At 40.8% G+C, this 27639-nt stretch overlaps 1 protein-coding gene across 2 annotated transcripts in view; it reads right to left on the bottom strand.

Annotated features, from left to right (window-relative positions):
• Positions 1-268: 268 nt before the first annotated feature.
• Positions 269-27639, bottom strand: part of Wdr7 (WD repeat domain 7) — a 296825-nt gene continuing 269454 nt past the window's right edge. For both annotated transcript variants that reach the window (XM_052742313.1, XM_052742314.1), the window contains 2 exons: positions 9021-9125; positions 269-2895 (listed from right to left, as the gene is read on the bottom strand). In XM_052742313.1, coding sequence (XP_052598273.1) covers positions 2692-2895; positions 9021-9125 — 309 coding nt within the window. In that variant the 3' untranslated portion in view covers positions 269-2691. The remainder of the gene's footprint in view (positions 2896-9020; positions 9126-27639) is intronic.

Below are 27639 nucleotides of genomic sequence, written 5' to 3'. Positions count from 1 at the left end.
AAGTGGGGCTGGAGATAAAGCAACACGCGTGCAATTGCCCTGCCCAAGCCACAGAGGGCGCTGTTGAGTTTCTCCATCTGGTCTCAAGCTTCTGACTGTGGGTAAGAGCCTTCACCACAGCTCTACGGTCCTTGGAGAACAAAGCTGCCTTTCCTGCAACTTGCTCTCCAGTGACATGAAAAGCTAGAAACATGAGGGCTAGAGGAACATATGGTTTCAACAGAGAATGTTTAAGAGGGACCACAGTAAAAACAGGATAAAAGCAATCTTCAGTACAATTCAGTTTTATTTAACACAAGTATGTACACATCAATTTTAAACACATATAGAGTCTCTTAAAGGGAGTCATCTAGAAATGTCTTAGGAGACAGACATTTTAATTCATTCACTATATGCAGTTCAAACATGACAGTATTTTCATACAGGTATCACATCATGTGCCCTTTTGCTTGTAATTACCAATGAAGCCACATAGGTCTTTATACTTATAAGGACAAGTCCAAAAGCTGTGTCAACAAAGTCAATGAACACTACAGGTATACACTGGAGTGACAAAACAAAGTTTACCTCAGTGTTGAAGAAGATAAGCTGAGATGAAGCTGGGAACTATGGTTGTCAAAACAGCCAAGGACAGCATTGTGTTAATGAGAATGTTAGCGATTCTTCTAGCATGAAGTTTTATATGCACAGAGTTTTACAGTCCTTGTGCCCTTCTGACAGGGCGTGGAAGGACTGGCTCGGACCTAAGAGCAGAGATCTGTCCCGGTACCCTCACTGCTTTGTACCCATCTTTATGATAGGTACCACCCGTGGATGCTTTCCAGCCCTGCATCACTTTACTAAGGCATGGAACACTTTGCTTCAAAAAACGTCTAAGGTGTGTGTTTGTCCTGTCATTCCAAATGGTTTAACTCCTCCTCCCTCTAAAGTTCCCCAAGGAAACCTGTGCTCGGCAGACAGCAGTCTCTTGAGCCTGCTGCATAATTCCCCATCTCCATCAAATATATCAGCTTGTTCATCAAAGTCTGCACTGCACAGTTCTTGATATCCTTCCTAGAAGCTACATATATAATCATTATAAATACAATATACATGCATGTGGAATAAATTCACGTTTGAAAGAGCCCCAACATGGAAAACCAAGGGACAGTATAGAGCTGCCACCAATGAAAATAACATACGTGGGTAGGCAAGGCATTCTGAGGATGTTAGCTTCTTCACACATTCTTTGAAGTACTGTAAACTATGTATTTATTCACAGACCTTGATCCTACTTTTCTATATATGACACACACAATGACAATCTATGAGTTTAAGACTAAATGCTCTCATTATCATTTTAGTTCCTCTGTTAGTATTACATATTTTCTCTGAATGCAATAACTAACTCCTTTCCTATTTTTGCATTTAATAAACAATCTTGTGTAACTAACCAATCAACCAACAAACAAATCAACCCCCTGCTGCTAATATATATCAAATTTTTAGGAACAACTCATACAAAATACTGCACTATGGGTTTTGTCTTCTATTACAATAAGACCAACATAATTCCACACAAGAAGAAAGTGGAGTTAGAGCTTGTGTTGAAGCACAGTGAACATTTTCACTGTAGTGTCGATTCAGATAAACTGGCAGTCTTTGAGTTTTTTCTGTACACTCTGAACAATGTGTCTACATGGTTATTAGATTATAGGGTGTTTGCTTAAAGGAAATGCTTTCCTCATGTTCTTTCACTGGTCAGGATTTGGAAAGCTAGGTTGAAATAGCCACTTGTAAGGGATCTTGCCATACACAGGAGAACTGCAGGTTGTGACGTTCCTGAGGAGGAGGAGGAGGAGGCCCTTTCTGAACAGAGGAATCTACAGTGACACATAGGCGACTCTCGCCACTGAACAAATATGCTATGCTTCCAAACTTGGTTCTTGGTTGAGGGTCCCCTTAGAAGGTCAGTGATGGTGCCACATGGTGAGTAGGGATGGTCCATATTTGAAACTATGAAATACGCTAACATTTAAGCAGGAAATGAGCATTTTAGAAAGCTAGTTATCTGGAAAGCTATTTTCTAAAAGAAAAAAATACATTGCATCTTCATATTTTCTCATTAATCTCAAATAGGGATGGGTGTTACTGAGAAGGTAGTGGCCGAATTCCAGGAAATGGAATCGAGTAACTGCCTATCAACTGCTAGTAGGAAAAACTCAATGTAAACATGGAAGAGGTTTGGTAAACAACAGTAAGTTTGGGAAATTCAAAGGGAAGTAATTTCAATAATGAGGACTCCGCATTGCCCCAGAATCCAGGTCAGGGCTGAGCTTCCAGGGCTGACAATGAGGATCAGGGCTGGGATGCAATCACAGTGGTTATTGATTTTCAGGCGTTTGTTACATCAAGCAACAAGAGCATCTCCAGGAACCACCAGCTCTCCCCTCCTATCTCTGCAGGGAAAACCCACCTAGTGACAGAATAGCCACATCCTGTTGAGTGGTGTGTGTGCCTTTAAATCGATAGGCTACCCGTGTGGAGTCTGCCCCCAAGAAGCATGCACAAGTGACACAGACCTGGCCATGCCCCTGGATGGCATTGAGGAGGGCACAGGTAGCATACAAAAGTCCAGTCTGAGTAAGGACAGAGCAGCATCGGCTTAGACAATATAGAATTAACAGGCAGTCAGGGCAGCAGACAGCAGTGTTAGACCATGAAGCGGTGCTCCTTCCCGTCGTGGGCCATAAGGATAACATTCCGGTTGGAAGTCCAGATGAGGCGGGCCAGCCGAAGGGCGTTGTGGGAGCCAGGGGATGCTGGCTGTACTGGAGGGACCTGGTAGGTCTTAATGCAGCGCAGCTGAGGTGCTGAGTTCAACATGCCAATGCTTCCCAGGAGTGATGTGTTCATCTGCAGGGACAGGGGACACACATGACACTTTAGGAATCCTTCTTTCTTCTTCCAAAGAGAGTGGCTTATTTCTTCCACCCACTCTCTCCTCCTGCATGATAATTCACATGCGGCTTTGAGTTATTCTAACTCTAAATGGCTCCTCTCAGTAGATTTCAAATTGTGATGATGCCATTGACGTGAACACATAAACCTTGGGAAATTTTACTTGGTGAGTAGAACCTGACAGCAGAGAGGTCACTGATCTTGAGGAAAGAAGCTAAATTAAGGCTGCTAATAAAAGAGTTCAACTAAACAATACTTGTTTTATAATTAGTTGAGGAAAGTGAAGTACAACCAAGCTGTAGACAGAGTGAAAGCTGACTGGGCCACGTCCTAAGCTCCATGCCATCACCAACCACTATTACTCCCATCTGCCTTTTTAAAAGCTCTGGAAACGGTCTGTGTATGTATGTATGTACTTCATGTGTGTGTATGCACGTGGTTGGAGGTCAGAGGTTCATGTCAGGCATCTGCAATTACTCTCCATCTTATATACTGGGGCAACATCTCTCCCTGTACCTGGGCCTCATAAATTCAGCTTGTCTAGCTAACCCACTTGCCCAGGGGATCCCCTCCCCACTTTCTCTGCCTACTAAGTATGATTTCGGGGGGGGGGCTACCTCAGCTGCCTAGCATATATGTGGGTGCTGGGGATCCCCACTGAGCATCTCCTCAGCCCTCAGCTCCTCCTTATTTTCCAGAGAGAAAGGAGAAGCACTTGCACCCCACCACTCTGCCACCCTACTAAGGACAATATGTTTTTCATGCTTTATTGACAACATCTTTTTACCACTTCGCTATTTTTGCCTTTTTTGAGACTTTCTGGGTTTGATTAAAAATGTGATTTTTCAATCCATGGCTGATATGTAGAACTGAATTGTATTGCAAAATAAATTAAAATAAATTTAAAAAAATGTGATTTTTCTTAATCCTTTCACAAAAATGAAAACAATATAAAAATTATAGATCATGAACAACTATGTAATTAGATTAAGGTGTTGAATACCAAATGGTGGTTGTCGAAGTGGGCTGGTTTGGGAGCCACTGAATTTGAAGGTTACTTGAAGTTTTAAATATTACTTAAACAACTTCAATATGCATTATTTGTGCTATCATAAATCACAGAGAGAGGATTCTGAAAACTGGAAAGAAGCCTTGGAAATAATCTTCTTCCTCCAAACTAATATTCACTTCCTATTCCTCTGGTGAATAAAGCTTCATCTACATGGATCACATGCTGGCTATGTGGGCAAAACATGCCTATCATGACCCAGCTGCACCAGCGGTTGAAGTCCTAGCAGCTCTTAGGACCTTTCAGCTGTGTTACTGTGATACCATGCTCTGAATTTGGATCAGTGCAAACTAGAAGCCATTCCTTTCCCAGCCCTTCTCAGTAGCAGGACGGTGTCAGAGGGCGTAAATCATGGCATCTCTAGCAGGGTGCGTGCAGGCTCCACTGACATTTTCACAATTTAAATCATCTTGAGTAATAACCCTTTTAAGATGACTAATGTTACTGATTTTCCTGCATTAATAATAGTGCCGAACACAACAGAAGAGGTGAAAAAAATCACTAGTGTTCGAGGTCACATTTTAAACCAAATGTATGGTCATCGTTAACTCTTCCTGCTGAAGCTCAGCTCAAGACAAGCAGTACCTCACCTGCCATCCTTCCAAGGTCTCTTTCCTGGCCTCCTTTCCTCTTTTTCCTACAAAAATTCACACTAGATAAAAAACTAAGCCTTACTGCCTATGGAGGCTCCCTACTGTTTAAAATGTCAGTAACAATGGTGAACTCGATTTGCTAGTATCACATCTACAAAACCTAAGAGTATGTAATTAGTCCTCTTATAACACAGATCCCATTGACCTAGGAAATTGTTGGTTAAAATTAACTGGTATTAACAGGTGTAATGTATTTTAAAAAATATGACTTCTCAGTTGATAAAGAGCTAGAAAGTATTTTCCATTCCTTATGGATTTGCTATGAAAATATGTATGAAGCTTGATTTCTGCTGGTGGCTGAAGATGCAAAGGGCATATGGTAGGCTTGGATCTGTCTCAGTGTAGCCACTACAAGAAACGAACGAGAGCTAAAGGATGAGAGTGTCTTGTAGAAGTGCCACAGACGGGCAAATTTTATGAAAAAGCCATTGCCAGGTCTGGGTTCCGGTAAGCTGAGTCATCCCTGTCCTGGTCAATGCTTCCACTGAATAGACTTCCATCTGGAAACAGGGTCTGCCAAGTTCTCAAAAGCACACACTGTTAGAGGTATGGAGACGAAGACCCACACACTCATTAGATTCCATCTCTCCACGACCATCCTTCCTACAAGCCTTCAAATGAGGACTGGCTAAGTTTCCAGAGTGGAGGTCAATTCTCACTGAAACAGTAAACCATTCTGCTAGTTAATGTTGTTTTTTTTTTTCAATTCATTGATATCTGCCTATAAATTATGCTAAACTCAAGGAAACTTAAACTTTGAATGAAAGCTACATAGAATTACAAAATTTAGCAATATTAAGCATTTTCTCTTATTAGACTATTATAAATATGATATTTTAAATAAAAGTATAAAAAAGAAAAAAAATCTCGAAATCTTACTTCCTTGTGATAATCACTGTCACATTTTGATAAACCTTTGAACCTCCCAACTCACTCATATACCCTACATACACACGCACAATGTATGCACACAAACCACACATGCACACACAATCACATGCACATTTAAACACCTGGCACTCATATGCAAATTGTACAAACTGATATATACACACACTTATACACTATGCATGTATGTGCACAATGTGCACACACATATTATATGCACTCTTAAGCAAGCACCCTGTACTCATGTGCACACTATATGTACATACTACACACACATATCACATTTAAACACCATGCACTCACGTGCATACTGCATGCACACATAACACACACACACACACACACACACACACACACACACGCACGCACGCACGCACGCACGCACGCATGCACGCACGCAGATCTAAGAAACAGGCTCACATTAAAAAGTACTTTTACAATCTGCTCTTTCAATTCAACAACATGTTAAGGAAATCATCATGATAATGACTATAGATTTACATCACTGTTTTTGAATGGCTGAGTTATGCTCCACTCTGTGATGGAGTAAATACAAAGAAACCAGTATCTACGTAATTTATCAACATTTTTGAAAAACAAGATTTATTTGTTAGGTAGTATTGGTAATCTCTGCATGAGAGAATTAAGGATGTTTTTCATTACTAAACTCTCCTCTTTGGAATACCAAATAGATATACAGAAGTGAAATATTCAAATTGTAGGAATATGGTTTGTTGCTGCCAGATAAGTCTATTTAACAGTTAATTATATAAAGTACCAAAATCCAACACTGGCTTCTCCCTTTTCTTCAGAAATATGCATCACAACACTAGTTATGTGGAGATTATTTTCTGAACAGAAAAACACACATAGACATAATTCATCAAAACAGAAAGTGTTTTAATGCCTTCCCCAAAGTAAGTAATGCTGCATACAAACCTTTTACTGAGTCTCACTTGAGTAATTACCCAACCAATATTTCTCATTAACACTCATTTCTCAGCAAAGATTTTATAGTTGATAGTCTTAGTAAGGCTCTGTATTAATAAGACTTCATTAAGTTTTCAAAATATATTAAAGTACACTTCCTGGAATGATAAAAAGTCTTCTCAGACACCATTAGAACTGAGCAGCGTGGATCTCTGTCAGGGGAGCCGCAGTAGAGTCGGCCACTGCACTTAGACACTTAGAATTTCTTTAATTCCAACAAAAGCCACTATAACTCAGGAAGAGCTGTCGTTGTCTTTTCTTGGACAGCCAGAATCATCTTTTTCCACGCTTCCCAGTTAAATTTGGAGACTGGGTGGGGCACAACTCAAGCCATGCAGGAGTTGGCCTCACCGTCCATTCTGATGCTGTTTTAGAGGAAGCAAGGACCTGGGAGTGGCTGCACTGCCCAGTGCTCTGGCACATTCGGATGGCACCAGGCAGCCCGTGGAGCAGGGTAACTTGTGGAGCCATGTTCACAGGCTCAGATATCCAGAAAAACCCAGCGAGCCAGCAGAGAGGGGCTGGAAAGTAATTGGAAACAGACATCTAGTATATGGTCTTAGCTTTCAAAATAAGAAAGGATGCCCACTATCCACAGTTCCACCCATGTGCTGGGTGGAGATCTGGATAGGAACAGAAAATGTTTCAATAAATGAAATAAATAAATAAAAACAAACAAACAAATATATTCAAATAGAACCTTAATGATAAAGACAAGGGTAAGAAAAAAACTTACTACTCAACAAATTCAAGAAAGTACTGGAAAGCTGTCAAATTAGGTTTATCTTTTATATAACACTGTATATTTTTAGTTGGACCAAACCCCAAACCAAACAAACAAACAAAAAAGAGGCTTGGTTTGTTCTTTATAAAAAGGCAAACATGGGAAAAGCTAGTCCCCTTGAGAACTAGGCCCTGGGACTGGCTAATCCCTGTATCTCCAGTGTGGGCCAGAACCTAGCACCTGGACATGGAGGCAATGTGTACCCACCTAAGACTCCAGAAAAAGAGAAACTAAAGGAAAATTTGTATGAAAGTACAGGTGACACAATGGCACAGAGCCCACTGGGCCAGATGTGAGCAGGAAAAAACCCACGATCGGGCAAGCTCTTGGAAGGACCTGTGTTCTAAGCCCATCCGTGGATATCTAATGGACTCATGGGGGACCACAGTCGAAAATGCCAGTCCTGTGATTGTTCAGAGTCAAAAATGAAGACTGGGTGAGATCTCTGATTGATGGGGTTTAATTTGAGTTAATTAAGGTACTAGAGACACAATGAGAAAACCTGGAAGGCTAAATTAGATTAAAAAGTAGGAAAAGGTCCTGACAGATTTGAAAGTGTCACATTTCAGTAGGATGTTGTTAATTAAACAATTTATTGTATTTATTTTACATCCTATTAGCTAATGATTTTGTTTTTAAACCATAATTGTGCTGGTTGTGTTGAAGCCGTCTCAAAACTTGAATTTCTTTTTTCAGCTTTTAAAGCAATATGCTGGTTTTACATAGTATATTTGCAGCCTCCAAAAATGAAGTTATCATCAAAATTTTGGAATACTGCTGAGTGGGGATTTCTTGGTAATACTTTTCTAATTGTCAGGACTAAAGAGAGTTAAAAAGAAGAAGAAATGATGGTAATTAGTAGTCTCCTATAAAAATTAGTTACTCAAAATTAGCATTTAGTTTAATCAAAATTACATATATATTTCCATGAAATACCAGATGAAGATACTCTAGTTTTTTTAAATGTCTTGCATAGTTTAGAAATTCAGAACACTATGTGAATACCAGGCCTGGTAGTACATGCCTATAATCTCAGCACTTGAGAGGTAGAGGTGGGAGGCAAGCTTGGGTTATTAAGAAGATCATTTCAAAAAGAAAACAAAAAGAAAAGAAAAAAATAGAAAGAAACAAAACAAAAACTGAACTAACAAAAAACAAAACTAAACAAACAACCTTCCACCAAAACAAAAACATGACATAAAAAAACAAGAGACAAGGGACATGCATAAAATCCTAGGAAAATACCCAGGGTCTTATGCCCCACGAGAGTAGATCCAAAGACCTTGTTCGAGTGCCTGTTGTAAACTAGTAGCTTGAGTACAGCTCCCCTGGATTCCTAGCCAGCCCAGCCTCACCTGTGTTCCTCCTCCACCTCTCATGGCTCCACCCAGAGGTCCCTTGCTCTGGAGGGCTTGCCACCATCTCATCCTCAGATTCTGTATTGTAATTGCTTGTGTGTTTACCTGTGTTTCCTTTAGAGTGAAGTAGCGGGAGAGCAGGCGCTTCTTCTCTGCCAGATTGCTAACTGTATCCTCAGCATCCTGCATGCTGACGCTGAGCACATAATCAGCAATCTGAACGCTTGACATTTGTGTAAGGGAGGGAGGAAGGGCACAAAGGCAGGCTGGCCAATAGGCCCGAAAGGAGACCTTCCCACCAAAGCACATCATGCGGCACATATTTAAGATCTGCTTACCTGCCAGAAAGAAATGTGACTGTCAGTGTTTGAGTAGGTGGCAAGATAACGCCCATCAGGAGCAAAGGACACTGCAGTGATTGGTCCCTTGTGCCCATGGATTGTCTGAAATGAAATTAATAGGTCATTAGTGAGATGCATTCCATAGAACTCTTACAAGTACTTCTGTGAACGTACTCAATGTTGAGCAGGTGATATCATAGATATTTGATACTGCAAACTGCAACATTATTTATAAAATCAGGTTATAAAAATGAAGGAAAGTAAAAAATTCTTCATTTATGTAAGGACATCAATCTTGTTCTGAGGAGTGGGTCTGTCTTCCAGTTTGAAAGGCATTATGAGCCCAAAGAGAAAGTGCATATTAGTGGATAAATCAGAGCTTTAATTCTTTACATTACAGGGAAGAATTTTGCAATTACTTAGAAAGCTATGATGGTTATTCTTGGTTGTCAACTTGACTGCATCGGGGATGGCTGGGTATACCTGGGAGAGAATTTTTTAATTAAATCTTTTGAAGTGGGAAGATAAAACTTTTATCTAGATCTTTCGAGGTGGGAAGACTCATTTTTAATCTGGACTATACCTTCTGCTAGCAGCCTACATGAAGGACATGGAAGGAGAAAGTCTGCTCTCTTTAGCTGCTTGCTGTCACTCACGAGTCCATTTACGACTGGCCGCAGAGCCCACTTCTTCAGGGTTCTGGTGGACACTGAAGACCAGCTGAGACATTCAACCTCCTGGACTGAACACTACTGGGTTCTTGGACCTTCTGTTGGTAGACAGCTATTGTTGAATGACTTGCTGTATCACAGCCTGTAAACCACTCTAATAAATCCCCTTTATGTAGAGATAGAGATTTATTCTATTAGTTCTGTCTCTCTAGCAAACCCCAACTAATATAAAAGGCAAAAAAAAATTTACCCAAATTACCCAGGAACTTGCCTACCTGAAGGGAAAATCAATCAAACCTGTATTATAATCTCTGAAAGAAGTTAAAGACTAATTTCAACTCCTTAATAATTATACATTTTTCATGTTTTATCCTTGATTTTACACCAAAAACACTATGCTTAACTGCATACAGCTGCAATTAGTAAGCATATATACATGCTTGCACTGGAGGTATGGGCACATATAAATCAAACACTATTAAAAACATGTTAACAGGGACAGTCTTGAACCTTTGCCAATAGCTATCATTGATTTAACAATGAATAATGAAAAGGAAGCTGTATTTTAGAGTAGGTCTCTGATAAAAGGTCTTTACTAATAAAACAATACACTCATCCATTGATATTAATAATTACTGAAAATACTCCATGCTAAGAAAATTGGCATAATACTGTAACCTAACCCACATCCAACTGTTCAATACCATACCTCCACTATGTTAGTTAACACCCAGAGTCCTTTGTCTTTAATGCAGTGGAGAAATGAGTCTCAGTGAGCACATACTTGTGATGTCATTCGGGTCATACATATTGTAAATTTTTATAAGAACTTTTACATAATAGATATCCGAAAACTCCAATGAGAAAGACTAGGGAGGACAGAGACATGAGCCAAGCACACTCTTAATGTCCTCTGCTATCTTCTTTCCTGTCATTTGATTTGCTGGCAAATCAAGTACTCAAAGAAAGAATGTTATTCTGGTAATACAGACCTGGGCTTAAGCAGCAGAAGGCATGGGAGCTGAGTCAGACTGTCTGGGTTTGCATTCAGCTCACTACTTAGTCACTGTGGAACCAGGGTCACATTATTTAACCTCAGAGTATCAATATCTATAACATAAGGATGATGATGTTCATAGTGATCATATGTGTGTCAAAGAGCTTTGTGAAAATTAAATGAGCTAATATACATGTTGTAACCTGCATATAATAAAAACTCAGCAAATATTATTGACATTTTCTGTTACGCTTGCTTACCTAGGAATGACCACACAAATCTAACAATCACATAACTCAATTGTTTACTGTTTTTTAATAACCTCTTACCCACAAATCCAAAACCATTTATGCCCAAATCAGTTTCACTTGGCATCCTAGATTGCTTAGAAACAGACTTCAGACTGCCATCATTAAACAAAGACAAGTGGGAGCTATCCATGGTGCTGGCAACAAGTGTGCTAATAAAGCAATGGGTACTTGTGCTGAATAGCTAGTGAAGGAAACCAGAGTAATCAACATCAACTATTCTGGGATGAAAATTACTCTAGGCAGGAGAAAAATCTTTAAGAAATTAAATGTCTACTGCCACTTACTAAATCAGCTTAAGGAACTCAATGGGAAAGCACTTTCATTTTTAAAAATTAGTATCCAGTTCTGGAAAACCATAACTACAATCACCTTACTTCCTCTAGGACAATCTGAATCCCCCTCTCCTTTTTTTTTGTTAAGACAACTGATTGGGGAGACCTTTGTTTATAACAGAGGATCATCAAAACCAATTATTTATTATTATTATTATTATTAGTATTAGTATTAGTATTAGTAGTAGTAGTAGTAGTAGTAGTAGTACTGTGGATTGAATCCAGGGCTTTAAACATGATGCAAGCAACCTAGGGCAATCCCAGCCCTGGACTCCAGACATATTTTGTTTGACCTGCCAACTGTTTAAAAAGGTTTGTGCCCATATTTCTAACTTACCACATCTCATAGAAAGTGAACTGCTGGAGAGAAGGATCTGGCTCACATAAGGACACTTCAGCTTAGACATTTGCTCCTCACTAGTGTAGGACTGACACAAGAGCAGACATGTGGGCCAGACAAACTCTTCTATAGAATCTAACCTTTCCATTGCCAATATCTGATTCAAAACAGTTTGCTGTGGGATGGTCTGTATGCCAAGTGTGTTGCTGATTGGTCAATAAATAAAACACTGATTGGCCAGTGGCCAGGCAGGAAGTATGGGCGGGACAAGGAGGAGAATAAAGCTGGGAAGTGGAAGGCTGAGTCACAGAGACACTGCCAGCTGTCACGATGACAAACAGCAAGTGAAGATGCCGGTAAGCCACAAGCCACGTGGCAAGGTATAGATTTATAGAAATGGATTAACTGTAAGAACAGTTAGCAAGAAGCCTGCCACGGCCATACAGTTTGTAACCAATATAAGTCTCTGTGTTTACTTGGTCGGGTCTGAGCGGCTGTGGGACTGGCGGGTGAGAGAGATTTGTCCTGACTGTGGGCCAGGCAGGAAAACTCTCAAGCTACAACCGTTCCCCACATTCCAGGATCTGAGCAGCCATCTAAAACCACAAGGAGACTACTTATTTTTTGAAGAACACATGGGCCCTTCTTGCAAGCCTCAGAGTCCTGAGTGGAAGCAGAGCAAGCATGTTCTGGCCAGTGGCCCTCTGAATATCCACACAGAATCAAGACCTCTTTCTGATTAGCATCCTGCCTCAATTAGCAACAAGTCACCCACAGGGCTGCACATCCAACAGCCAGGTAGCACACTCTCTTGTGTAAGTCAGCCATGCTAAATGCAGAAAACCAGACACCAGGCCCACATCTACCCCATGCAGCATATGTCTGGCCAGTTCATCCTACATCTCCCACTCTACATCGACATGAAAAACACCTCCACATCAGGAGCCATGGCTTCTTGTTAGCTGCTATCTCTAACAGTCGCTGCAAATAAGTTCCTCCTGGAGACACTTTTTTTTTAAAATCAGGAAAATAGTTTGTTTACTAGACACATTTCTTTTTATGGTGTAACAGTCATTACATAATCCAATGGTATTTCCTTTACTGCCAGGAAGCTCAGAACTAAATTTATGCTCAGTCTGTGTCTAGTAATAAATACTGCCTACACATTCTGCTCATCTTTGTTCTGTTTTCATCTGAGTGGTTTAAGTCCAGACATACACCGAGTTTGAATCTAATTTTCTTTGAAGTATATTTTGGACAAACTGGGTTAGCCTTTCAAGCAGGTGAAAACACATGCAAGCAGGCTTCCACACACACCCACGAATGCATGTGCACACATACACAAACACACAGGTATACACACGTGTGAAATGCCTCTAAAACAACATAAGGAAGCTCCAGGAGCATGGCTGCGGCTGTCACATGGGTCTCTTGTGGATGAGGAAATATGACTGGAGCAGGGCAGTGCTCTGTAATCCAGTGTGGTGCAGCTACTGAGTTCATCACTCCCTCAGCCCTGGAGGTGTTTTGGCCCCTACTATAATGAAATGTTGCCATTGTCATTTGTTCAGATTCTCTGGACTTGAAGATTGGTGCAGACATCACCTGAACTGACTTGAAACTCAAGCCCCACATTGCATTAGACACCATTAGCTGTGAAGGATCTCACTGAACTTGAAAGTAACTTGTGAGGCAGCAAACCCAGTCTCAGACGCTAAACCCTAAAGGCCATTTTCAAAACAACAAGTGTCAAAAAGTAGTTTAATTGTCTTTTTATGGGCAAATGGGTATCAATGTCTTGCTATGCATCTTTTTTTGGTCAAAGATATTTCTGTATTGAAAAGACAGAGATGAAAAGAAATTAAAGACTTCCTAGAATTCAATGAAAATGAATGCACAACATACCCAAACTTATGAGACACTATGAAAGCAGTGCTAAGAGGAAAGTTCATAGCACTACATAACAAGACATTGATACCCATTTGGTGCTGGCCTAACTAGATGGTGGCATCTACAAGAATGCAAACAGATCCATATCTATCGCCCTGTCAAGTCCAAGGGATCAAAGACCTCAACATAAATTCAGTTACACTGAACCTGATAGAAGAGAAAGTGGGAAGTAGCCTTGAACACATTGGCACAAGAGAACTACTTCCTGAATATAACACCAGTAACACAGACCCTGAGATCAACAATTAATAAATGAGACCTTCTGAAACTGAAAAGCTTCTGTAAGGCAAAGGTCAATAAGACAAATAGACAGTCTATAGAATGGGAAAAGATCTTCACCAACCCCACATCTGACAGAGGGCTGATCTCCAGAATGTATAAAGAACTCAAGAAGCTAGACATCAAAATACCAAATAATTCAATTTTAAAAATGGGGTACAGATTTAAAAAGAGAAGTCTCAACAGAAGAATCTTGAATGGCTGAGATACACTTAAAAATTGTTCAACATCCTTAACTGTCAGGAAAATGCAAATCAGAATGGCTCTGAGATACCATCTTACACCTAATGACAGCCTATGTTGGAGAGGATGTGGAGTAAGGGGAACACTCTTCCACTGCTGGTGGGAATGCAAACTTGTACAGCCACTTTGAAAATCAGAATGGCAGTTTCTCAAAAAATTGGGAATCAATCTACTTCAAGACCCAGAGATATCATTCTTGGGCATATACCCAAAGGATGCTCAATCATACCACAAGGACACTTGCTCAACTATGTTCATAGCAGCATTATTCATAATAACCAGAACCTGGAAACAACCTAGATGCCCCTCAACAAAAGAATGGATAAAAAAATGTGGTACATTTACACAATGGAGTTATTACTCAGCGGTTAAAAAAAAATGACCTCATGAAATTTGCAGACAAATGGATGGAACTAGAAAAAAAATCATTCTGAGTGAGGTAACCCAGACTAAGAAAGACAAACATGGTATGTACTCACTCAGAAGTGGATATATAAAGATGTAAAGCAAAGGATAACCAGTCTACAACCCATCGCTCCAGAGAAGCTAGGTAACTAGAAAGACCCTAAGAGAGACACACATAAATTGCCCTGGAAAGAGACATAGTTGAGATTTCCTGGGTAAACTGGGGGCAGGTGGTGGGGTAGTGGGATGGGTAGAGGGGAGGAGATGGGGGATGGGAACATGAGGGATCAGGATGGTCAAGTTGGGGGAGGGACAGAGAGGAAGAGCAATGAAAGAGATATCTTGATAGAGGGGGGCCATTATAGGGTTAGGGAAAACCCCAGGAATTCACGAGGATGAGTGCAGCTAAGACTCCTAGCAATAGTGGAGAGGGTGCCTGAACTGGCCTTCTCCTGTAATCAGATTGGTGACTACCCTAATTGTCATCATAGAACCTTCATCCGGTAACTGATGGAAGCAGATGCAGAGATCCACAACCAAGCATTGGGCCGAACTTCCGGAGTCCTGTTGAAGAAAGGGGGAAGGAATTGTACAAGTCAAGGGAGCTCAAGATCATGACAGAAAAACCTACAGAGACAGCTGACCAGAGCTCGTGGGAGCTCATGGACTGTAGACTGACAGTTAGGGAGCCTGCATGGTACCAACCTAGGTCCTCTGCATGTGGGTGGCAGTTGTACAGCTTGGTCTGTTTGTGGGGCCCCTAATAATGGGACCAGCACCTGTACCTCTTACCACCTGTACCTGGCACATGAACTGGCTTTTTAGAACCTTTTTCCTATGGTGGGATGCCTCCCTCAGCCTTGATGCAGGGGGAGAAGGTTGGTCCCCTGCCTCAACTTGATATACCATGCTTTGTTGACTCCCAGGGGAGGCCTTACCCTTTCTAAATGGAGATGGAGGAGGAGTGAATGGGGGAGGGGGCAGAAGCAGAGGAGGGAGGGGAAACTGTGATTGGTATGTAAAGTAAATTTTAAAAACTTTTAAAAAAAAGACAGAGATGAGATGAAGAAAATAATCTAATTTTGAAGTGCTAGGAGGAATAAGAGAAATTCTACAATTATCCCAGGCAAGAGACAGAATACTAGATTATTAAACACTCCAAACCATTGCCTAACGAAAGAAAAAGATCTGAGGGACAAGATTAATAACGAGAAGTGCTTATTTATATTGTATCTAGCAATAAGTATTTCCTACCCATTTCTCTCACTAGGTTCTGTTCTTATCTATGTGGTTGAGGCTCAAACAAAATATTAGTCACTTTTAACAAAATTAGGAAAATTCATAAAAGTAGGTAGAATTTTGCTATCATAAATATCGCATGCAAAATGTTTACAAAGATATACCATGTATTTGCAAACAATAAACAAACAGGCATACAGAAAAACAAAAAGAACATGGCCTGCACTTCACAGCACCAAGGGCTTGGGGACTGAGAGAGAAGCAGCTGCCTTGAGAGCAGCATGGATGAATCTGGAGGAATGAGGCAGATAGAGTTTGAAGGCATGAGAACTCTGATCCAGTGACTGTGCGTGTCCACAGAAGACCCAGTTGTGCCTTCCACTGAGACACATGCACTGCAGCAAGAGACAGGGTGAACATCCATCTTAAGTTCATAAGCACAACATGGTAGATGCCTGAAGTTAGGAAATGCCTGAACAAAGTGTTCACTGGTCTATGGAGGCAAGAGACAGATTAGAGATGACCATACTGTTCAGGAAATGCCCAGGGAGTGAGTACAGAGTCCCCAAACGGCAAGACCTAGCAATATGAACATTATCTTGGTACTGATACCATTTAAGAATGGCCCCCAATGCCAGGGTGGGTCAAACTCTGGTCACTCTCTATGGTTTCTCTTACATACTCATATTCACAGCAGACAAATCAGAAACGAGCGCAGAAGCAGAGAACCCAGGATATGATCTGCATGTCTTTCCAGGGTTCCAACACAGGAAGTCACAGATTTCATGGCAGGCTGGCAAGAAGGTAACTTTTCAAAGCAGAGAGGAAACAAAGACTATAACTCTGATCAACAGCCTTGCTTGCTGGGCAAAGAAAAGGCTCATTCAACATAGCCAATTCAGACGAGTTTAAAATTTAAGACTGAATTATATACAAGGAAAAATGTTCCCTGTTCTTTCTTCCAAACAACTACTTAAGGAAAATTTCAGCAGATATTCAAGAGTCATCTGTTCAAGGAAACAAAGCTTGGCAAGTCACTAAGATAGACACAACCATCAATCCATTACATAGTGGGTCATCTCACTGTGGCTGCTCACAAGGCTTAGAACACAGCATCATCAAACAGTGGATCATTTAACTGCGGCCAGTCACAAGGCTCAAGAGGCCTGACTAAATTATCACTGCATGAAACTGCTCAAGTGTTTCTGTGCAAGCATCTTAGGACCTTATGATGCTTCCAAAAGGTTACCTTTTTAATTTTCAGCAATGAAGCCTGTTTTTACTGACAGTGTATATCCCTAATTTTATCTTAATCTTGAACTTTATCAGTATTCAGTTATGATGTTTTATAATAGTAAATAAATAATAAATGCAAGACTTTCCTAGTGTAATTCTAAAAAGAAAAAAGCCATACTATTAGAAGCTAGAAAAGATAATAAGGAACTGAAATGAATTTGACTGTTTGCATGTACGCATACATATATATTTGACTCTTCATTTTAATGTGCAGACTCTTTTACTAATGACCATACTCACTAATTCTGTTCTGCTGTAATTTTCACCAATTCGTGGAATCATAACTATAATCAATAAAAGACACACTGGGTACTTTGTTATTACTTCTAGCCATATACTGTATATTTAATCAGCATTCACTATAGATTTCTCAGAAAGATTCACTTCAATGAGAAGTGAATTAACCCCCATTACTGAGATTAACTATAGAAGAAGGTGTATTTAATATTCTTAGAGTAGGTATGCTTAAACCTTTGTATCTTTATTTTATTAGGAACTTTTTTATTCATTTTACATATCAACCAAAGATCCCCCTCTCTTCCCTCCTCTGCCCCCCAGGCTTCCCCCCCAACCCACACCCCATTCCCTCCTCTGACAAGGTAAGGCCTCTCATGGGAAGTCAGCAGAGCCTGGTACATTCAGTTGAGGCAGGTTCAAGCCCCTCCCCCTGTATCAAGGCTGTGCGAGGTGTCCCCCCATAGGTAGTGGGCTCGAAAAAGCCTGCTCATGCACCAGGGATGGATCCTGATCCTACTGCAAGGGAGCCCCTTAAGCAAATCAAGCTACACAACTGTCTTGCTTATGCAGAGGATGTAGTCCAATCCCATGGAGGCTCCACAGCTATTGGTCTAAAGTTCCTGATTTCCCACCAGCTTGGTTTAAACCTTTGTATCTTTAGTGCAATCATATTGTCTAATGATGGGAAAACTGAAACCTGAAGTTCTGAGCGATGCTGCATTCATTACAAAGGGAAAGCATCAACACTCACACTGGTTCTCACTACTCCTAAGCTGGTGGAATATTATCCCCCACAGAAAAAAATCAAAACGCTATACTGCTTATGTCATAAGCATTATCAGTATGTAGATATTGAAGCACTATTTAATTCATCAATGTCAGTTAGTTTATCCCCAAATGACATATAAATCACTGTTAGTAACTGCCCATGGCCAAAGTGCTACAGCTTTTTTTTTTTTTTTTTAAAGGAACAGAGCCCATTTACTTGGCTTCTATCTTATAATAAAACTTACATTAGCTCACTTTGTTATATTTATCCTTAAGTCTATTTCCATTAAGATGTTAGAATGATACCAAATATACTTGTCTTCTCCTCAAATGTATATTCATTTCAATTAGACAGTGATAGAAAATAATTCAATTCATTGATTAGTTCAGCTTGTTCTGTTAGGGAGATGCCATAGCAGGTTGACTCTCATTCCAGACTTGGCATAATAGGAATCAAAAAGCAACATCTCAGCCTTCCTTCAGAAAAGAAGTGAGAGACGGAACAAGGGACGTCTCCAGGTGTTATCCAGCTGGCAGGAGTCAGTGGGCATGTGCAGAAACGAGTAACTACCTTGATCCTCCAGGTTTCCCCACTAAATTCTAAGCTAACATCAGGGAGAGACTCTTACCTTCTCCTACATACACCTCTGGTAGATATCAAATTATGAGATTACCGTAAGAGTAGATAGCAAACCTTCGTAATTTTCTGGTTATAAATTAGTGTGTGTGTGTGTGTGTGTGTGTGTGTGTGTGTGTGTGTGTGTGTGTGTGTAGGGAGAAAGGGAAGAGAGAGAGAGAGAGAGAGAGAGAGAGAGAGAGAGAGAGAGAGAGAGAGAGAGAGAAATACATGCTGAAGTACAGAGGGATAGCAAGACTGAAGAGCATTGTATGCAGAAGGTGCTATTCTATCCTTGGGAGGGTACTGGCTGGATCTGCAGATTAGAGGCTGCAGTGATGATTAGGGAGGATGGCAAATCAGGAAGACAGCAGGAGTATGTGCTGTGAACCCACACTGAGGGAACTTCTCTTAAACTCAATAAGGAGTTGAGTTTTAGAACTACTTACATGTCTTTAAAACTACTTACAGAAGACATTGCTATCCAAGCCATCATATTCTCCATATGATTCAGACATCAAAATAACACATTTAATACTACATTAATTCTTAAACATTTTGCTATGTTTGGAGATTTGAAAAATCATGTAATGACATGGTTTATTTATTTATTGAGTGGTGTGTGTGTGTGTGTGTGTGTGTGTGTGTGTGTGTGTGTGAAGCTGACATAGGGTGCCTTCGTCAGTTTTCTCCATCTTATTTTTTAAGACATGTTCTCTCACAGCATCTGGCATGCACTGGTTGGGGACACTGGCTAGCCAACAAGTTTCAGGGGTGCACCAGTCTCTGCCTCTCTAGCACTGGGGTTCCAAAGTGCAGCTCTGGGCCTAGCTTTTTATGTGTGGGCTGGGTATCTCAACTCAGATCCTCATCCTGGCATGGCAAGCACTTTTCCCAAGTAACCCATCTCCCCAGGCCCCATAGCCCAGTTCTAGATGGTCGTATTTGTAAGGGTACAGCTCATTTTTAAACAAAACATGGTAAATAATTCGATCTCACTGAGCAATGATAAAGAGTAGAGTGCCAGCAAACATACTAAAAACTAAGAATGCTGGGGAGTGTAAGTGTGGCTGGCCCCCATAAGCTTATACAGAGTGGCACTACTAGGTGTGGCTTTGTTGGAGGAAGTGTGTCACTGTGGGGGTGGGGGTGACAGACAGACTACTCCCTGCTGCTAACACCATATAGCCAGCACCACGTCTGCCCATGCTGCCATGTCTCACCATGATGATAATGGACTGCACCTCTGAAAATGTAAGCCAGCCCAATTAAATGTTTTTCTTTATAAGAGTTGCAGTGGTCATGGTGTCTCTTCACAGCAATAGAAACCTAAGACAAATTCTTTTTAAGGATATAGGAAAAAAACACAAACATATTCCTTTCTATATTTTTAGTGCATACCTTATTCCAAACAAGCAGAAGTCTTGGCTTAGGTGTATAGCATATTCTTGGAAAGCATGAAGTGATTAACGGGTTTGATTCTCAACAAACACAAAAAGAAAAAAAATTAAAACAAACACGTACCAGTCTTTAACATGAAAATGGTTCTGCTTTGGAATTCTGCTTGTAAAACTTTTCACAGACTTTAAACAAACAAACAAACACACACAGAAGGGCACATTCCCAAAGTCTGGCTGTGTCCAAGTTTTCCTTTTATGACCACTTTAGTACATTTGCACAAGTTCACCTCACCAATGTCTCATCAATGGCTGTCATTTCTTTGATGTCTAATTTAGACAGTGGTAAGATAAAGTTCTAGTAAAAATGTACATTATATTTACATAAATAAGATACAGTAATGTACCTCCCTGTGGGAGGCCTTACCTTCTTATAGGAGGCAATGGGGGAGGGTTGGGAGGAGGAGGCTGGAGGAGCAGAAGGAGAGAAGAGGGGGATCTTTGGTATGTAAAATGAATTTTAAAAAAGAAAAAAATATACAGTAATGGCTGACATTTTAAAAAGTAGGTTCCTTACACCGATTATGAGGACGTGAACTGCACTACAACTTTTGATGGCAGGAAATTCAAGGACAATGGTGAGTGGCCTTGACCACAGTGTCTGAAATACATTTATCACTGGCATGCCATGCTGGCGGCAGTCAATATGTGTCTCTCATTTGTTAGGTGCTCTCCTGCTGGGACTCCCTCATTAGAATTTGCTTTCACTTCCTGAGCAAATGACAACTAGAAAAGGAGGCACTTTCTTTCTTGACCAAACTTAATCCAGAAAAAATGAGATGACAGCTGCAGCCATTCAAGTGTTACAGACGTTTTACATGTGTTTGTTATCTACTTGAAATGCCGTATCACTAAACGTGACAGCCAACACGCTAGCTCACTTTAAACCCAGTTCAACAGTGGGAAGAAATGTTTCAGAGACACCCCATTCATCCGATTAAATAACTATGATAAAGGATACCGATAAACTTTTGCTTTAGATTCATGCTGTAGAGCATCTTGGATGCTTTAGAAAGGATATCCAGCTAAAGCCTGAGTCCGGGAAAGACAGCGCCTGCACTAGGTGCTTTCCTTAGCTAGGTTCTTTTCTATGAGAAAATCAGTGCAGTCACAAGCTTGGCTGTTTAAAACCTGACCCAGTAATTTGTAGTGCTGGTCTGTGATAACTCAGTGCACAGTACATTATTACAGAAACTGGGAAACTATCACAAAATACTAAAGTCCTTTCTACTTAAAAAAGTACAGACACTGAAGTGCACCATAAGAGATAGAAGGCAAAACAGCGAAAGCCCAAAGAAGAACAAAAAGGTGGGGACATCAACTCAGAAAGGACGACTGTCCCCACAATCACTGCTGCCTGTGTTCAGTGCCTCTACAAAGTCCTGCTCCAAAGTAAACGAGCCCGTCTTTCCAGTCAAGTTCAAATCTGGGATTCTGTAGGTACAAGTTAAGTATCACTTAGCAGTAAAGAAACAAATTCACGATAGGTTCATAGATGGATGCAAACATGCTGCCCCCTCCAGCCCCCTCCCACAGCTACACACACACACACACACACACACACACACACACACACACACACACACACACACTCCCGCATGTGATGGTGACAGAGCTGAATGCACTGATATTATTCACCCAGCTATAACTCATAACCAGTAAACTGAGTACAGTATATCATAATATCCCCTGAAAGCAGTTACACACATGTATGTACAGGAAAATACATTAGAAAAGAGTAAGTTGTGTGACGCTTCTGTTGCTACTGCCTGGAAGTACTGAGAGATGGACTCACAAAAGGCTAGCTACTTAGAGCCAGAGGCTAAAAGGCTGCTTTGTGGAATGCATTTTCTAGTTTTCAACAGGCCTCAATGGACAGTGCTCCCACCACGTCCCTTGGGGAACCTTAACCACAACTTACCATCCTCAGCCAGGAAGCCTTTCCTGTAAACCGTCTCCAAGTGCTCTTTTCCTAGAACTGTAGTCTATCACTCCGTAGTAGATCTGGACATGTCACAACAGACACTTCTTTCTTTTCAATAAGCCATACATTTTTGCTTAATGTATAATACTGCCTATTGATCCAGGATTGGTTGGCCAGAAGAGTCTCAGCCCTTTTGTTTTCCAGTTCTAAATCTAAAACTATGTTTTACTGTCTGCTCGTATTTCTATTCAGCTAAAAAGATAAAAGACCTAGAAAGCATTTAAACAAGTTCCAGAGTCTGCAAGTTCAAACTTCTATCCATGACAGACCAGAAATTTATTATGATCTCTATTAAATAAACAGCACGGTGACAGGATGAACCATAAAATTTTTCTCTGAAGGAAATCTCTAGATACTCTCTAAAACAACCTAAGTCTTTTTTTTTTTTTTTTTTTTTTTGAGAAAAAACTAAACCACACAGCTCAAGCCTATACTGTACTGTGAGTTCCAGAAGGGCCTTTTTTGTTTCTGCATGCTTGTGAACAGTGGTTTGGTGAGGAGTGACTATGTGAGCTTTCTGATTCTCAACAAGCCAATCCTCTTCCAAAAAAGAAGTTTACAAAATCACCAAAAAATAACAGGAGCAGGACCTGGGAGGAAAAACCAGTCTGCCTAGAGGAGAATATGGTGTTACTTTTAATTAATGCAACATTCAATAGTAGGGCTTGAAAATAAAATGAATATTCAATAAGGAATAAAACCAGGATTTTTCCATCATTCTTAATCAATACCTTCCTTATTAAGAAAAATATCAAAAGAGATTCTACAAGATCAGTGAAATCAGATACAAAAAAATGCACCATTATTATTTAGTAAGTCTTTTCTTCCCCATGGTCACTGAATAATTCTGTTTTATGACAGTCTTTTAAAAATATAGATGTAATTCTGGTTAATTAAACACAAATACTAATACATCTCTGAAACTATTTCAGAGAAGAAAGAATTATATAGTCGGGATTTTAGTTTAAGGACATCCGACTTAAACCTTCCTGCACATGCCCAAACCCTGCCTCCCTCCGTGGTTACCAGGCCAGTTTCCTGATGTCCAGCACCACTCTACTGTGAGATGAGAGCACAGGAATTTGTCACAGTCAATTTTGCCTGAGAGACACTGAAATATAGATGAATTCTGCCAATGGTGGAGAGAGAGCAGCTAACAGGGGTCAGAAGAAAACAGAACTCCCTTCAGTTCCCAGGACTTCCTTATTTAACAAAGCCGTGACATGACCTCCTCTCTTAGAAAGCGGCTAGCTTCTGCCCTAAGTGGTATCTGCTAGTTCGTTCTTTTCTTTTCTTTCTTTCTTCCTTCCCTTTCCCTCCCTCCCTCTCCTTTCCCCCTCTCCCTCCTCTCCCCGCCTCTCCCCCCATCTTTCCCTCCCTCCCTCCCTGTCTGTCTGTCCATCCATCCGTCCTTCCTTCCTTCCTTCCTACCTTCTTTCATGTGTACATGTGTATACGCACATATGGAGGTCAGAGGACACCGTGTCTTTTTCTTTCACCCCCTGCCTTATTTCCCCAAGACAAGGTCTCTTATTCAATGGAAAATAAGGCTGGTGGAGATCCTCTTATCCAAGGAAAGGTGGATAATGCTGCCTCTCTCAGCCTGGGATTACAGTTGTGCCTGACAATTCCCAGCTTTTGATGTGGGTGCTGGAGAGTTGAACTCAGACCCTCAGGCTTGCACAAGCCATTGAGACATCTCCCCAGGCCCTGTATCTCCACTCCTCTATTTTATTTACTATCCTTCTTTCTATCCCTCTGGCATTGTTTAACTTATTGCATGAGATGTTGGTAGAAGCATTAACTTGTTATAGTTATATTAGTTATATTATTCCTTGATTGCTTTTTTCCTACCATGATAGGACTCTTTCTTCTTGGCTTTCCCTAGGAAGTCTTTCCTGCCTGGTTCTACACCATATTTTTCCTGACCAATTTTTCTTTTTCCTGAGCCATTTTCCTAGACATCTTTCAAGGTCTTCAGTAGCTAACATTAACATAGCTGCTGACCCCGCAGAGAAGCAGTGAAAAGAGGCTTTCCTTCCCTTTCTCATTATTTTCATCACTTCAGAACAAGTGTCTTAAGCATCCTATAGTTTCTCTTTTGTCCAAACCTTCATTTAGGACATAATCTATTATTATCATTTTAGATATATTGTTTCTTAAGGTTTATTTGTTAAGTAAAGGATTTATCTCTAATATATCTACCCAAGAATTACTTTTCTGTATTTCTGTGCTAAAAACACCTTCCCTGCAATCCTAAAGTCTCCACTGGGTTTACTCTCCTCTACAAAATAGCAAACAGACCAGGTGGAGTCTATAGCACTTGGAGGATGTGGAACTCATTATTATTTTCTAGGAAGTTTCAAATTAAGTTAAGAATTTTGTTTTACGGAAACTTTCTGTGAATACCTTTATATGTTTCCTAAAATAAATCCTTACAAATATTCTTAGAGATAACTTTCGCAGAGGACAGCTTCAGACACTCGAAGGCATGAGATGAATTGTGCCTTCTGTTCAGCACATCCTTTTCACTGCTCGTTGGGAAAGCAGGGCCAAAGGCTGACTCTCTTCAGTTACTAAGTGCTGTAATATACCACCAAGAACTTGGAACAATAAATAAATAAGGCCTGTCATTTCTCAGATATTCAATCCTTCTACATTTTTAAAGACATTGTCTTAATTTAGAGACAGGATATTCTCATTTATTTCTCTGTTATAAATGACCATTTGAATGACATTCAAATCCACAAAATATTATTCCTTAAGTAAGTCTATAAAAATAGTTTCACAAATTTTATGTTTTTATTCTTTATAAATATTTTCACAGTTACTATATGCATCCTTGGATGCCTAACTGACTGAAATGGATCTCATTTCTCCAAGTCATCATTCCTTAAAAGAATTCTATGTATGAGGTGCTATAAAAGACAACAGCAGCCGGGCGGTGGTGGCGCACACCTTTAATCCCAGCACTCGGGAGGCAGAGGCAGGCGGATCTCTGTGAGTTCGAGGCCAGCCTGGGCTACAGAGTGAGATCCAGGACAGGTACCAAAGCTACACAGAGAAACCCTGTCTCCAAAAACCAACCAACCAAACAACCAACCAACCAACCAAACAAACAAATAGCATAGTAGAAGATACAGATGCCAAGTGACAAGGCTTTAATTAAACTCTCTCCTGGAGACTATCAGGAACTTTCCCACTTTCACAACTTCAGAGGGGTTTTCTGATTCACTTTTACTAAATAGAACTTATTAAAAAATAACCTAAATAAAAGCCTCAACTGCCCTGTCAGTTTGCACGTAGAGAGATGGCAGCAGTGGGCTTTTACTCCCTCAGAGAAAATTCGTGCTGCGCTAATGTGCACCTGACGTGGCTGCACTCCTCTCTAGTTTCACTCTCCACAGCGCACAGAAGTACCATGTGTGTGCCTGTGCTCATGGAGGCCAGAAGAAGGTATTGAAACACTTGGAACTGGAGTTAATAGATGGTTTTGAACTGCCATGTGGGTGCTGGGAATTGAACCCAGATCCTCTGGAAGACCAGTCAATGCTCCTAACCACTGAGCCATCTCTCCAGCCCTACCACTTCTTATTCTTTTTTTTTTTTTTTTTTTTTTTTTTTTTTTGGTTTTTTTCGAGACAGGGTTTCTCTGTGTAGCTTTGCGCCTTTCCTGGAACTCGCTTTGGAGACCAGGCTGGCCTCGAACTCACAGAGATCCGCCTGGCTCTGCCTCCCGAGTGCTGGGATTAAAGGCGTGCGCCACCACTGCCCGGCTACTTCTTATTCTTAAGACGACAATAATCATGCAAAATGATCTACAAGTTAACAGAATATTGGGAGGTAGGTGCTCAGTACTGCTGCAATCATAGGAGAACTTGAGTGTCCACAAGTTCTCAGTTAGTTCCATAGACATGCACACAGAGGGCAGTGCAAATGGTCCTTTAAACAGTAATGAGTGAACAGTCATAACTGTTCTATTTTAGCCAACATCATAAAGTAGCTGTTGTACTAGCCAAGGAAGGCCTGGGTCCCCAAGTGCTTACCACACACCAACAACAATTTATCTGCCTGATTCTTGTAGAATATATATCCAGTAATGCAAAGAACATCCGGGGAGATGACTGATCACTTTACAGGAAAATACCTTTCTATGAAAGGGTTTCCTATAAATTAGTGTGCACAGGAAAAAGAGACACACATCCCCCTTCCCGAGACAGAAGCTCCTTTGACAGCCTGGGCTAAAGTGCTCTGCTAACACAGAACCGTCACAGAGCTGAAAGCTGAAACAGCCTATCTAGGGAGACCGGGGTAAATCAGATACATTTCTGCACTTCTTCTTGATACAAATTCAATTTTTTACGAGCCTTTCCCCAGACGCAATGTCAATTTCCAATTGTAGTACTGGATGATGTAGCTTCAGAGCTTGGTCAGCACTTTACTGTTGTCCCAGGCAGCCTGGTCTCATAGCACGTGGCTTCATTCCCAAGGAAAAGAAGGGAAAATAACCTAAATTGATGACTATGTCAACACTGTTTTGTGTGTGTGTGTGTGTGTGTGTGTGTGTGTGTGTGTGTGTGTGTGTGTGTGTTCGCTTGCTTTTGAGACAGGGCCTCACTATGTTGCTCTGGCTAACCCGGAATTCTTCAGGTAGACCAGTCTGGCTTTGAACTCATAAAGCTTTGTCTGCCTCTGCTGGGATTAAAAGCCTGGGCAACCACACCAGGCCCAAATATTTTTTTTTTTCTTTTGAGAAAAGCTAAATATCAGGTAGAAACTTCAGAAAAACTGTTTTGTTTGCTGGATGCCAAGTTCTTGATGTCAGGTCTGCTTCCTGACAGGATTTCCATAACTAGTCTGGCTGTTCTAAACTAACCCAGAAGGCTTCTCCACTTTCCTTTCTTAGGAGGTCAAGTGATCAGTCTAGTCATAGAGCTGCTCTTCGCACACACCCAGTTATTTCATTTCCTTCAACCTATTTCACGTGTGCAGGAGACAGACTACAGAGGCAACTCCCTGTAATATTAGCACACTATATAGCTTTGACTTCGGGAGGCACAAAAGAGTTTCAAGAATTGCTGGTCACTGGCATAGTGAGCTAGCCTGCATGAGAATCAGCATAAAGTTCCTGAGTCTCCATCATTGACAACTCTGGCCAACATTTAGACTTCTTTCATTCATGGCCAAATGCTCGGCATACAGCTAATAAAGCCATGGGATGTCCTTTACCAAAAATCTTAACAAATGCTGCAGGTCCTGGACCACCCTGCCTCTAAACTTGAAGTTCAGTGGAACACCTATAAAGCAACTGATCAGCAACAGAGCTGGACGGAAGAAGGAGACAGAGCGCAAGAAGTCTGTCCTACTTCATCATTATGTGATGAAATACACTGTTCTCCCAGGCAGTTCTTAGCTAGTATTCAGAGAGGTTCTCCATCACCATTCCAGTTCCATATGACCCTAACCTTAAACATTTAATTCATACTCCAAA

The sequence above is a fragment of the Peromyscus californicus genome, unplaced genomic scaffold, assembly GCF_007827085.1.
Source record: "Peromyscus californicus insignis strain IS unplaced genomic scaffold, ASM782708v3 Scaffold_17__1_contigs__length_78620276, whole genome shotgun sequence".
Classification (NCBI taxonomy): Eukaryota; Metazoa; Chordata; class Mammalia; order Rodentia; family Cricetidae; genus Peromyscus; species Peromyscus californicus.
Note: the sequence above shows the minus strand (reverse complement) of the source record. Positions and strands in the feature narration are given on the sequence as shown.